We start from the raw sequence: 12,854 nt of genomic DNA, 5'->3' as shown, positions 1-12,854 counted from the left end.
AACACAATCGGATCTTAGGCTGGTTCATAAGTTAGTTAGGTTGGGCCAACAGTGCCGTCGAGCATACATACATGCTTAAACATTTCCTATGCTATGCGGAAGCACCCGAATCGCAGTTCTTTAGAGTAGTACAGAGTACAGTGCAAAGAGTTATTATTATTTCGACAATAGTCCGTTTATAAAAGTCTACCTTTAGATATAAAAATAAATTCCATCGTCCGAACTGCATTTTAAATGCGCCACAGACTGAGCTGAAGAGTGTGAGAGAGTGAGAGGTTGAGGAGTTGCCGGTACATTTGGAATGATGATCACTTCGTAGGCATTAACCATGGGGAGCCGGCCACCTAGCTACTGGGCGCTGTGATTGTGATTGTGCGGATGCTCCGCCAGGTAGATGACGTACACCAGCGGTATGACGACGCACAGGGCGAGTATGAAGATCAGCAGGCAGATCCAGGACAAGTCGCAGTCGGACCCGGACCAGTCGATGGCACTCAGCGAGGGTCCTGGGATGGGACGCACCAAGGGAGCATGTCTGTCCACCAGTAGGCCCACAGTTTCCTCGAACGGCTGCTCCATATTGGCTAGGAATAAAGTTTCAAGATTAATTAATTAAAATTAAAGCACAAGCCTGTAAGTTGACAGTTTATGGAGGTATAGTTCTATAGTTTTATTCAATGAAATGCCAGCTGCAGGATCTTTTACAGTTTCTCTCTCAGAGGATACAAATCAGTGCCGGTAAATATTAACTTAATTGTAGGTCATATAGCGGGGGGTGGCGCTAAACTTGGCGTAGCTCTTGATAACCTTGTTGACGGCCTCGAGGAAGTCCTTCTCGGTGGCCACCTTGCGGCGTGCCCGGATGGCAAACATGCCGGCTTCCGTGCACACCGACCGGATCTCAGCACCAGTGGAATTGGGACAGAGACGAGCAAGCAAATCGAAACGAATATCACGCTCCACGGACATGGAGCGGGCGTGGATCTTGAAGATGTGCGAGCGGCCATCCTGATCGGGCAGACCAAATTCCACCTTACGGTCCAGACGACCAGGACGCATCAGCGCCGGGTCCAAAGTATCGGGTCTGTTGGTGGCCATGAGCACCTTGATGTTGCCACGCGGATCGAAGCCATCTAGCTGGTTGATCAGCTCCAACATGGTGCGCTGCACCTCGTTATCGCCACCGGCGCCATCATCGAAACGCGCGCCACCAATAGCGTCGATTTCGTCGAAGAAGATAAGGCAGGCCTTCTTGGAGCGGGCCATCTCGAACAGCTCACGCACCATGCGAGCTCCTTCGCCCACGTACTTCTGCACCAGCTCGGAGCCGATGACACGGATAAAGCAGGCGTCCGTACGATTGGCCACGGCACGAGCGCACAGGGTCTTGCCAGTGCCAGGGGGACCGAACAGCAGCACTCCCTTGGGTGGCTCAATACCCAGGTTGACGAACTTCTCCGGGTGCAGGAGCGGCGTCTCTACCACCTCACGCAGCTTCTCGATCTGCTCCTTGCAACCGCCCACGTCGCTGTAGGTAACATCCGGCTTATCCTCGACCTGCATCATGGTCACCGTGGGATCGATCTTCGGAGGGAGTGGGATGTGGATCTGGTACTTGTTGCGATCGACGCCAACGCGCATTCCCTCCTCGATATCGGTGGGGGCCACGGAATCGGCCAGGTCCACCACGAACTTGGCGAACTGCTTAACATTGATTATGTACTTGGGGTCGTCGGAGTCCGCGTTGATTATCTTGGTGCAGCGGGCCACCTGCAGCGGCTGCTCGTTCTGCAGGATCTGCTTGTCCGCAGCGAGATCCCAGAGCGCGGGCGGCGCCAGTCCCGTGTCGCTCTCCTTTATCCCGGTCAGCTCGTTGACCTGCTTAACAGCCTTTTGGATATCCTCCTCGATGGCCTTTATGGACTTGTGGTACTGGCTCTGGCCATACGTCTTCAGCAGCTCAATGTCGCCCTCATCCAGCGATTTGATCTCTTTATCCTCCTTCTCATCGTGCTTCACCTTGCGCTGGTCGTCTCCCAGATAGTCCGGCATCTTGCTTAGTTGCGGATTATTATGTTTTTAACGGTGAAAAGTAAGTCCAAGCTATGTTTTTCTTTTGTTTTACGGATAGGAATGACTAAACAATTTGGCAAAACGCTGTCAAATAGTGATGTCACAGCCTCGATGACCCTATCGATAATAAATGGCCGGCACTATCGAATGTTTTTAGAAAAATATACCAGAAAATATACTAAAATATATGCGTGCAACTTCCAACACTGTCAACTTAAAGGCCACCAAAAACCGCGATAATTTCTAAGCTAATCTTCACCAGCTCTTGGACTCACCTTCGTCGTTGGGGGAACCCTGTGCTCCCTCGTAGAATTGCCTGGCTGCCCTACTCGTCGACGGCTGATCGTCAATAGCTCCGGAAGCGTTAACCGCTGCGACCAGAAGGCGCTCGTCCAGCATTTGGCGCGCATCCTCCAGAGGATTGCGTTCAGGAGCTGGTTCCCTCTCGAGATTGTGCCTGGGACTGTTGTTGCCACTTTTGTGAACGGCGGGTAGGGCGTCGGGACCGCCGTTGCCCAGCAGAACGTTGTGCACTGTGACCGGAATTCGGATGACGCGATGCGCGTGTATCTCGTTCTCGCGGTCGATCTTGTTCAGCCGCTTGATGTCCGCCACGGAGCAGTGAAAGCGCAGGGCCAGCGCCTGCAGGGTGTCGCCCTCTTGGACTTTCACCTCCAGCGTGTTTTCGAAGCGCCCCAGCCTGGCATGGCCGTTGGGTCTCCGGGCCAGTGGCAGCAGGTCGACAAACTCATCGTCGTCGTAGGCAGGACGGGCGAAGATGTCCTCCACGTCGTCGGGATCCACGTCCTCCAGATTGTGATGCTGCGGTCGCCTGTGGAGAAAAACACTTGTCAAATTGCTCTCACTTTAAACTCGCCTTGAAGCAACTGAAAAGAAAAGCAACAGTCGAGTTGGCGTTGACTTACGCATTGCGTCGCATTGTTGTCCCGTCTGCCTTGAGGGGATTTTCTGTCTGAGCTCTCGGATATCACCCCACTTGGAGCTGCAGGTACTCTTTGTTGTGCAGCGAAGGCAATTAATTAACGCAATTAGATTATTTACGTGTAAACTTGGTTGCAGTCATCAAAAACAAAAACAACAAAAACACAAAGCTCAGCCACAGATGATGGTAATTATCGATAGCCCAGTATCGATAGCTGTTTGCACAGCTGTTTGCTTGGTTGTCGATTGTTCGGAATACGAGAATCAAAACAAAACGAAAAATTATTTTAATTAAACATTTTTATATGTAGCAATAATATTACATTGAAAGTTATTTTGCTGCTAAATAAATTTACCAGACAATATTGTCAAAAATCGATCGTACAATATATCAGAACTATCGATAGTAGATTAAATCGATTTGACAGTCCAACTCGTTTTATTTATTATTTTCGAAATATGTCTTTATTTGCGTTTTTAAAGAGCCGCACCGTGTTCTGGCTTAGTGTCACTGGAACCACGGTGGGCGTGGCCTGTGGCGTAAAGTAGGTGTTTTACTTTCCACACCAGACGTCCAGTTTTGACAGTTTTTTCCCTTTCCAGAGATCTTATGCAAGGCGGCAAGTTTACCAAAGAAACGGACGAAACCGGCAAAGTGTTTATTGTCACGGGAGCGAATACAGGAATAGGCAAGGAGACGGTGCGGGAGATTGCGAGGCGCGGAGGAACCGTCTATATGGCTTGCCGAGACTTAAAGAAGTGTGAAGAGGTAAGCTCATTAGTCTAAGCGGAGATTACTCCTAAAAAAGCGATATAAACAACTCTTAATTTCCAACAGGCCCGCGAGGAAATCGTTTTGGAAACAAAAAACAAATACGTATACTGCAGGGAATGTGATCTCGCCTCTCAGGAATCCATCCGCCACTTTGTCGCAGCGTGAGTCCCTGGAAACTTTAAACATTCAAAGGGAATTATGTCCAACATGCGATTCCCATACCCACAGCTTCAAACGGGAGCAGCAACGCCTTAACATCCTTATCAATAATGCCGGTGTGATGCGCTGCCCCCGTTCCCTGACGTTGGATGGCATTGAGCTGCAGCTGGGCGTCAATCACATGGGTCACTTCCTCCTCACGAACTTGCTATTGGACCTACTTAAGGTTTAACTTCTTAAATACCATAGCTTGTTCAGCCTGTTTATTATCCCTATTCCCGCAGGAATCAGCCCCCAGCCGGATTGTGAATGTTTCGAGCTTGGCGCACACTCGCGGCGAAATCAACACTGGGGACCTGAACAGCGACAAGGGCTATGACGAAGGCAAGGCCTACAGCCAGAGTAAGTTGGCCAACGTCCTGTTCACACGGGAGTTGTCCAACCGATTGCAGGGAACTAAAGTGACGGCTAACGCACTACATCCCGGTGTAGTGGATACGGAGATTATTAGGCACATGGGCATCTTCAATAACTTCTTTGCTGGGTGAGTATTTTCCTGTTTTCCCCTCATCCCACTGTTTTATTAAATATCTCTTTCCTGTAGGCTATTTGTGAAGCCCCTGTTTTGGCCATTTGTTAAGACTCCCAAGAACGGAGCCCAGACCACCTTGTATGTAGCCCTAGAACCGGAATTGGAAAAGGTGACGGGGCAATACTTCAGCGACTGCAAGGCCAAGGAAATGGCGCCGGCTGCCACAGATTCACAAACGGCCAAGTGGCTCTGGGCGGTTAGTGAAAAGTGGACACAGCCCACGATTATCAAAATAGATCCTACCGAATAGTTTTGGGTTTAAAAAAGACTTTGCATAAAACTTCGCATAAATCTATAGTTTTTTACAGTTGACAAATGAGTGTTTCTACTTACTGACGGCTATGTTAACTTGACTAACAGCAGTTAGCCGGCCAAATACCGTTGAAAGCTTGTGGATCAAGTGTGTACGTTCGTATATGCACTGCGAAACCGGTTGGATGGGCAATTCTACATCATTTGTTTAAAATAGATATGTATATCCATTACATTTTTAACCCGAGCCTTCGGTCCAAAAGTTTGGGTTCATTTGGTTCAGTCGGAAACATTGAAACGCCCGTGACGGTGACTCGCTTTTCGGACTCTTGGCGAAATTATCTATGCTAAATGTGCTGAAGAGCTGTGTTTAGATTACGGGCTGCCCATAGCTACCCCCGTTACTATCAGTTTTATCAGTTGTCGTTCAGCAATCGCTTCGGAAATCACTTATTAGCCCACAGAATTTCGGCCGCCGACGCATTCAAGAAAAGACCACGATTTGGCTCGGGCCGGAGCTCTGCTAAGCTCAATATGGAAATAATAGTCAATTTTCTGCAAAAAATTGCCCCTGCGCTTCTTACCCATGGCATTCTCGGCATTATCGCTTTCTGTTTGAGGTGAGTAGTGAGTCGCCTATTTAAAATGTAACGCTGAAAAGGCGTTATCAACGACGTATACCAGTGACGACAACGTTCTTAGTAATCACCGATTAACTGGAGTAAATTTAACCCGATTCAGGCTGTATATGCAGGGGGGGAAGTTCAGGAAGCAGACCGATGAGACTGGAAAAGTTGCCATCGTCACGGGCGGAAATACGGGTCTTGGCAAGGAGACTGTGATGGAGTTGGCCAGGAGAGGCGCTACCATTTACATGGCGTGTCGAAATAAGGAAAAGGGTGAAAAGGCCCGGCGGGAGATCGTCAAAACAACTGGGAACTCGAACGTTTTCTCTCGGGAATGCGACTTGTCTTCTCAGGATTCCATTCGAGAATTCGTCTCAGGGTGAGTCAAACCTTAAACCAAATTGGAACTCATAAGACTGATAAGTTATTGACCAACAGCTTCAAGAAAGAGCAAAGGGAACTGCACATACTGATCAACAACGCCGGTGTCTTCTGGGTGCCGCGCAGCCTCACCAAGGAGGGATACGAAATGCACCTGGGAGTGAACCACATTGGCCACTTTCTGCTCACCCACCTGCTACTGGATGTGCTGAAGAGATCAGCTCCTAGTCGGGTGGTTGTGGTGTCCAGCAAGGCACACGAACGCGGCCAGATCCAGTCGGAGGACATAAACAGCAACAGGTCCTACGACGAGGGAGTTGCTTACTGCCAAAGCAAGCTGGCAAATATACTCTTTGCTCGCGAATTGGCCATACGCCTGGAGGGAACCGGGGTCACGGTCAATGCCCTCAATCCAGGGATTGCAGACACGGAGATAGCAAGGAATGTGATCTTCTTTCAAACCAAGTTTGCTCAGTATGTGGTAGAGTGTGTCCTCTTCGAAATGCTCCCTCAAATTTAAGGTGACTTAATTGTCTGCCTGTTTTCAGAACCATCCTGAGGCCGCTGCTCTGGTCGCTCATGAAAACTCCAAGGAACGGGGCCCAGACCACTCTGTACGCCGCCCTAGACCCCGATCTCGAAACAGTATCCGGTCAATACTTCAGCGACTGCAAGCCGGCCCCATTGGCCCCAGCAGCCCTAGACGATCAGATGGGCCAGTGGCTGTGGGCCAAGACGGAGAAATGGGCTGGCATTCCTCTCTGACTTGGGCGGGGAGGGTAGTATTAGGCACCTAGTCGCTGTTAAAGCCAAGTTAATTGTTTTAAAAGTCACTCTTAGTTATAAAAAAATAAAACGAATACTGGAAGAGCTGTTGTAGTTATATTGTAATTAAGTGGGCCCATAAAATATCAATTATACGAGTCAGCGATAAAGGCCAGTGACTTGAATGATGTAAGGAAAAATCAAATGGCTTTATCAAAAGCCATAACATAATTAACTCTAATCATTTATTGGTATTGGGAATTCTTTCGGTGTGTAATTCAATCATTCTGGCAACGATAATCATTTCGTCTGACATCTGCCTCTGCCTCTGTTCTACTATTAGATCAACAGCTATAATGGTTTTAATGATACGCCGTTCTTGATCTTTGGTCTGATAAAAACGAGTCTAGGAAACATCTACTTTTCTCCTAATTGTCACCATCATAAACCCTCCGACCTCACAGCTACTACCGTGTTTTTATACCGGTCTATGGGGGGTTTATATGTCTTTTATATGAATCGCAGTCAGTGGTTATTATTCAAATATAGAAAAAAGCAAGGGGCTCCGAATCGGTAGTCGACACTTGGAGCTGAACGTAATCGGAGCGAAAAATATGGGTGAAATTCGCAAGCGCGTCTTGAGTCCGTTGGTATATGGACCTGCTCTATCCGCCGTGGGAATTTATTTGCTCAGGTGAATATACTTGGCAGACTTTGAGCGATGGTTCAAGCCCCCTCACCTTAGGCGCTATATGCAGGGAGGTCAATTCACCAAGAAAACGAATGAGACAGGAAGAGTGGCGATTGTGACTGGATGTAATACGGGAATCGGAAAGGAGACTGTCTTGGAATTGGCTCGCCGAGGAGCCACTATATACATGGCTTGTCGCGATATGCAGAAGTGCGAGCAAGCCCGCAAGGAAATAGTTGAGGCAACTAAAAACCCGAATGTGTTTGCACGCGAATTGGACCTCTGCTCCATGGAATCCATAAGAAAATTTGCAGCTGGGTTGGTAGTCTTACGGTTAGTTCCTTACTAAGAATAATATATTCCTTTAAATTACCTTCTTAGCTTCAAGAAGGAGCAAAAGAAACTGCACATACTCATTAACAATGCCGGGGTCATGGACTGTCCCAAGATGCTAACAACGGATGGCTTTGAAATGCAAATAGGAGTAAATCACATGGGTCACTTCCTGCTCACACTCCTGCTCCTGGATGTGCTCAAGAATTCCGCGCCCAGTCGAATTGTTGTCCTGTCCAGTATTGCCCATCGCTTCGGTTCAATCAATCAGGATGATCTCAACAGCGAAGAGTCCTACGATCGAAAGCAGGCCTATTGCCAGAGCAAGTTGGCCAATATTATGTTTACGCGGGAACTGTCCAAACGTCTGCGGGGAACTCGAGTCACGGTAAACGCCTTGCATCCAGGTGTTGTCAACACGGAGCTCTTTCGGAACACGTTCTTCTTGCGAACCAAACTTGGAAAGTAAGTTCTTTCTTGACTTACATGGTCTGGGTTTAATAATGGTATAATTCCAGATTGCTCATCGCACCGATTATTTGGATTTTCATAAAGACTGTCAGAAGTGGAGCTCAGACAACTCTATATGTAGCTCTGGACCCAATCCTGAAGGAGGTCTCTGGACAATACTTTAGTGACTGCAGGCCCAAACGAGTGGGATCCGCTGCCCTGGACGATGATGCTGCCAAATTTCTTTGGACAGAGAGCGAGAAGTGGACGGGTGCGCACCTTTAAGCAAGTTTATATGATTTTAACGTTTCACCTTATTTGGTACTTATATATATAATGTATGTATAATGTTAAATTTTATTAGCAGCGCTAGACAAAGTCCACGGAACAACTATTAGAACATAATAACAACATTTTGTGTGAAAACCAACATTAACGAAAATTAAAATTTTATTTATACATCTTTTATATATTGTTAACTTTCAATAAACCTTCAAATATTTTGCAGTGCTTTCTAGAGACTGACAAAAATCCATCTGTTTGGTTTAGGCACTCTCTTAAGTAAATAAATACGTAGACACTTAGATATTAGATCCCCATTTTGTGAGCGAGCCCCACAAATGAGCGAGGTCATCATATGGTTTTCCTTATTAAAAGATAATTTTTAAGAAGTGTTTGAATTTGCTAAGAGCATGATTTGTCTCTTTTTTCGATAATTTGCTCTGTTGTTGTGCGCTTCCACTTTTACAGGTACAGGAGCTTATCAGCATGACTTGACTAGGTACAGGTAACATATGTGTACCTAGCTAAGAGCATTTATATAAAAAGAGAGCAGTAGGCTTACTGGCTTATAACGAAGCGAAACGCCAGCAAACACACCAAACAGTACCAATCAAGTACTTAATAGCCGTCAAGATGTGTGCCATCATCGGTTGTTTGTTGAGTCCTGTAATAATACTCCCAGCAATACTAGGAACAGTAATTTACTATGTAAGGTAAGTTTCTTAATATGAAAATACATATTAAACAATCTTAAATCTAATTGATATTGTATTTTCTTAAGAAAACATAAACAAGGCATCCAGTTCAAGAAGCATACCGATGAACCGGGAAAGGTATTTATTGTTACCGGATCAAATACCGGAATCGGAAAGGAGATAGTTCGGGAATTGGCCAAACGCGGCGGAACTGTCTATATTGCTTGCCGAGACCTGAAGAGATGCGAACAGGCCCGCCTGGAAATAGTCAGAGAATCGAATAATCCAAATGTTTTCTCACGCGAATTGGATTTGAACTCGCTGGACTCCATTCACAAATTCGTGGCTGGGTGAGCATTTTTATAACAAGGAATGAAATGAAATGTCTACCGGAAAGGCTAGATCGCCTCTTCTGTTGATGCTGATCAAGAATATAAATTGGTTATGTGTTTGGTCATTGCATTTCAAAATTTTAACTAAACTTATAACACTTTGCTTTTTTATATACCATCATTAAACAGGTTCAAGAGAGAGCAGGATAAGCTGCATGTGCTAATCAATAATGCTGGCATTATGCGTTGTCCTCGAAGATTAACCAAGGATGGATTTGAGTCCCAGTTGGGCGTCAATCATATGGGCCACTTTCTGCTAACCAACCTGTTACTGGATGTTTTGAAAGTATTAAAAATATTTTATATTTACGACTTATGGTTAACTCATTATAAATATTTAGAAATCTGCGCCCAGCCGCATTGTCGTCCTATCGAGTGTGGCCCATACCAAGGGCAACATCAACTTCAGCGATCTGAATAGCGAAGAGTCCTACGATGAGATCGCCGCCTACAGTCAGAGCAAGTTGGCCAACGTTCTTTTTGCCCGGGAGCTGGCCAAACGGTTGGAGGGCTCTGGTGTCACGGTCAATGCCCTGAATCCGGGATCTGTGAACACGGAACTGGCCAGAGATTGGAACAGTCCCAAGGGCTACTTCATAAGGTATGGTCCAATCAGTCTTTATATGGAAAATGCTATAACATGTTCATAATGCATAGGTATGTCCTGAAGCCTCTGATGTGGCCAATTCTAAAGACGCCGAAAAGTGGAGCCCAGAACTCCATATACCTATCCCTGGATCCTGATTTGGTAAAGGTATCAGGACGTTACTTTCATAATTGCCAGGAAGAAGAACCGGCTTCTGCCGCTCAGGATGACGCAACTGCCAGGCGGCTGTGGGTTGAGAGCGAGAAGTGGACAGGTTTGGATACATCCAAATTGGATTAGAATTAAAAAAGTTTATTGTGAAGTATTTTGGTTTTATTTACATTCTATAAATTAAATTTGCATTTGATTTTCCAAAGACACATTAATAATATACCACAGTATTAAGGACTATTTCGTTATAATTTAAGTGAATTGTCTTATTTGATCTTAGTTCAAAATAATAAAATAAACTTTAAAGAGCCAATGTAAACAAAATGTGTGTGCTTATCTGATTCACGAACATGAATTTCAGGCAGTTCTCTTAAAACGATCGAATTCGGGAGTGCATGTCGTATACGAAATTTCTCTCTTGCTATACACAAATTAAATCGAAATGCTCTTCGTCTCTCCCTTAATATATATCCATATTGGATTCAAATTGTATTTTAAATGATAAACAAGAAAAAAATATCCGTAACATTACACTGTAATTAATAAGTGATATATATGTTCTACCATATGGCATAAGCTGCATTCTACTTTTTACGGTGCTAATTGGTAAGCACACAGATACACCTAATGCACAAAAAGATAATTGCTTAACAAGCTTCGGCTGCCTTCGGGGCAGTTCTATTCGTTCTCTTAAAATCGATTCGGAAAGGAGGCCTTGTCGTATGCGTGATATTTTCCACAAAGGTTTAATTCGCTTGTTTCTCTTCGTTTCAAACTTATTACGGCTCTTTCTTCTGGTAGTTTCGAATCGCACTCATGGTGAGTAAGCATTATTAGTATGTCGTGTATTCTCTCACAGATAACGCCCAAAACGTATTTAAGCGACAGCTGGAGCCGGCTTCACTCTTATTCCGTTTCAGACCGCTCAATTGTAAACAACATCGGAAAAAGAAAAATATAAAACAAAATGAGTTGTTTATCATGTTGCTTGTGCTGCCCCATAATTCTCTGGCCGGCTGTCATTGGCGCGGCTATGTATTTTTTGAGGTAAGTAACAATGGTGAAATTTTTCATGAGTAATAAACCCATGACTCGCAATTATGTTTGGCAACTATTCAGAAAGTAGCATGGAGTATTAAAAATTGTGATTTAATTTCAGAAAATACATGCAGGGTGGCCAGTTCATTAAGCAGACAAATGAGACCGGAAAAGTGTTTATTGTCACGGGAGCCAACACAGGAATCGGCAAGGAGACGGTTCTTGAGATTGCGAAACGCGGAGGAACCGTCTACATGGCGTGCAGGGATATGAATCGGTGTAATAGAGCCCGTGATGAGATCATCAAGGAGACAAACAATCAGAATATATTCTCCCGGGAATTGGACTTGAGTTCCTTCGATTCCATTCGCAAGTTCGCAGCTGGGTAAGCTATTTTATCTTGAGATTAATACGATTAAATATAACAACTTAACCTTTAATTATACAGTTTCAAGCGCGAGCAGGATAAACTTCATGTCCTTATTAATAATGCCGGCGTGATGCACTGCCCGAAATCTCTAACCAAGGATGGCATCGAAATGCAGCTTGGTGTTAATCACGTGGGCCACTTCCTGCTCACCCATTTGCTGCTGGACGTGTTAAAGGTATTGTGAACATAAATCGATTTCCATACCACATTACGAACCAAAAATTCTCGCAGAAAACTGCTCCTAGCCGTATTGTCAACGTTTCCAGCTTAGCCCACACACAAGGATCCATTAATGTTAAGGACTTGAACAGCGAGAAGTCCTACAGTAGAATCGGGGCCTATAGCCAAAGCAAATTGGCTAACGTTCTGTTCACTCGGGAATTGGCCAAGCGCTTGGAGGGTACTGGAGTCACGGTGAACTCCCTGCATCCCGGTGCTGTGGACACTGAGCTCCTGAGAAATTGGGGATTCTTGCAGAATGACCTCGGACAGTAAGTAAAAGTTAAAACGCTCAGTGAATTGATTAATAATAATTCGACTCATTAGGCTTATGATCAGGCCGCTTCTTTGGACGCTCTTCAAGACAGCTAAGTCTGGAGCGCAGACCTCCCTGTATGCCGCCCTGGATACTGACTTGAAAAACGTATCTGGTCTCTACTTCAGCGACTGCAAAGCCAAAGACGTATCTAAAGCTGCCAAGAATGACGAAACGGCCAAGTTCTTGTGGGCTGAAAGCGAGAAATGGACGGGCGTAGGCACATCTAAGGTGGATTGATTAAGCGGTACTTCGTATTTCCAGCCATTTCATTATTTATTTTTTTAATAATTTGCACAATAATTTCAACTGTTAAAAATGTAAATGAACATTTCGTCTTCGAACGAACCACAACTAATGCGAATTCGAATTTCTCTATAAGGATGGTTTAAAAGTAGGTATTTTTTACCTTCCTGGTTATGTTCTCTTACACTTTAAAAGTGGATCATGGTGAATTCTCAGATAATTTCGTAAATATTCTATATGTTTCGCTATTATTGGATATCAGTTATTCTGATATCATATTAATATTTAGAAGTATATCAACAGCTGCTCGGACTATTTTTCTCATATTTTACTAGAAATTTCCTCAATTAAAAATTTGCATCTTTATCGATTGTTTTGATAATTCTGTAAACGGCTTTATTGATGCGGCAAACTGGAGTAACGGCCAATGCCCTGAATCC

The 12,854-nt window shown here is 45.0% G+C and overlaps 7 protein-coding genes across 9 annotated transcripts; 5 read left to right on the top strand and 2 right to left on the bottom strand.

The window, feature by feature from the left end:
- Positions 1-136: 136 nt before the first annotated feature.
- On the bottom strand, positions 137-3,288 carry LOC108078119 (lysM and putative peptidoglycan-binding domain-containing protein 4). Its single transcript, XM_017171736.3, has 3 exons — positions 3,000-3,288; positions 2,349-2,905; positions 137-584 (listed from the first exon to the last, which is right to left on the bottom strand). Exons 1-3 carry the CDS (start codon positions 3,011-3,013, stop codon positions 349-351), a joined length of 807 nt encoding a protein of 268 aa, XP_017027225.1. The 5' UTR covers positions 3,014-3,288; the 3' UTR covers positions 137-348.
- Rpt1 (26S proteasome regulatory subunit Rpt1) lies at positions 635-2,175 on the bottom strand. The gene has a single exon (XM_017171731.3). It carries the CDS (start codon positions 2,050-2,052, stop codon positions 751-753), a length of 1,302 nt encoding a protein of 433 aa, XP_017027220.1. The 5' UTR covers positions 2,053-2,175; the 3' UTR covers positions 635-750.
- A 77-nt stretch (positions 3,289-3,365) lies between the features above and the next one.
- On the top strand, positions 3,366-4,838 carry LOC108078118 (retinol dehydrogenase 13). The gene is made up of 6 exons (XM_017171734.3): positions 3,366-3,560; positions 3,619-3,784; positions 3,854-3,951; positions 4,019-4,175; positions 4,234-4,493; positions 4,554-4,838. The coding sequence occupies exons 1-6, from the start codon at positions 3,475-3,477 to the stop codon at positions 4,789-4,791; spliced, it is 1,005 nt and encodes a 334-aa protein (XP_017027223.1). The 5' UTR covers positions 3,366-3,474; the 3' UTR covers positions 4,792-4,838.
- Positions 4,839-4,977: 139 nt separating this feature from the next.
- On the top strand, positions 4,978-6,670 carry LOC108078117 (retinol dehydrogenase 12). Of its 2 annotated transcripts, none has more exons than XM_017171733.3 (4): positions 4,978-5,413; positions 5,535-5,798; positions 5,858-6,274; positions 6,349-6,670. In XM_017171733.3, the coding sequence occupies exons 1-4, from the start codon at positions 5,328-5,330 to the stop codon at positions 6,563-6,565; spliced, it is 984 nt and encodes a 327-aa protein (XP_017027222.1). In that variant the 5' UTR covers positions 4,978-5,327; the 3' UTR covers positions 6,566-6,670. The 2 variants fall into 2 exon arrangements, with proteins under 2 accessions (XP_017027222.1, XP_017027221.1); XM_017171732.3 differs by having other exon boundaries at positions 5,858-6,281.
- A 459-nt stretch (positions 6,671-7,129) lies between these two features.
- On the top strand, positions 7,130-8,507 carry LOC108078024 (retinol dehydrogenase 13). Its single transcript, XM_017171585.2, has 4 exons — positions 7,130-7,259; positions 7,311-7,574; positions 7,638-8,054; positions 8,108-8,507. Exons 1-4 carry the CDS (start codon positions 7,180-7,182, stop codon positions 8,322-8,324), a joined length of 978 nt encoding a protein of 325 aa, XP_017027074.1. The 5' UTR covers positions 7,130-7,179; the 3' UTR covers positions 8,325-8,507.
- A 385-nt stretch (positions 8,508-8,892) lies between these two features.
- On the top strand, positions 8,893-10,366 carry LOC108078043 (retinol dehydrogenase 13-like). Its single transcript, XM_017171605.3, has 5 exons — positions 8,893-9,034; positions 9,103-9,366; positions 9,538-9,694; positions 9,750-10,009; positions 10,066-10,366. Exons 1-5 carry the CDS (start codon positions 8,955-8,957, stop codon positions 10,292-10,294), a joined length of 990 nt encoding a protein of 329 aa, XP_017027094.1. The 5' UTR covers positions 8,893-8,954; the 3' UTR covers positions 10,295-10,366.
- Positions 10,367-10,965: 599 nt separating this feature from the next.
- LOC108077949 (retinol dehydrogenase 12-like) lies at positions 10,966-12,526 on the top strand. 2 transcript variants are annotated; one of them, XM_070284310.1, is made up of 6 exons: positions 10,966-10,984; positions 11,086-11,212; positions 11,325-11,588; positions 11,652-11,808; positions 11,865-12,124; positions 12,180-12,526. In XM_070284310.1, the coding sequence occupies exons 2-6, from the start codon at positions 11,133-11,135 to the stop codon at positions 12,406-12,408; spliced, it is 990 nt and encodes a 329-aa protein (XP_070140411.1). In that variant the 5' UTR covers positions 10,966-10,984; positions 11,086-11,132; the 3' UTR covers positions 12,409-12,526. The 2 variants fall into 2 exon arrangements, with proteins under 2 accessions (XP_070140411.1, XP_017026977.1); XM_017171488.3 differs by lacking the exon at positions 10,966-10,984 and having other exon boundaries at positions 11,068-11,212.
- The last annotated feature ends 328 nt before the right edge of the window (positions 12,527-12,854 follow it).

This window comes from Drosophila kikkawai, chromosome 2R (genome assembly GCF_030179895.1).
Source record: "Drosophila kikkawai strain 14028-0561.14 chromosome 2R, DkikHiC1v2, whole genome shotgun sequence".
NCBI lineage: Eukaryota > Metazoa > Arthropoda > Insecta > Diptera > Drosophilidae > Drosophila > Drosophila kikkawai.
The sequence above is the reverse complement of the archived record's forward strand: the minus strand, read 5'-3'. Positions and strand labels throughout refer to the sequence as shown.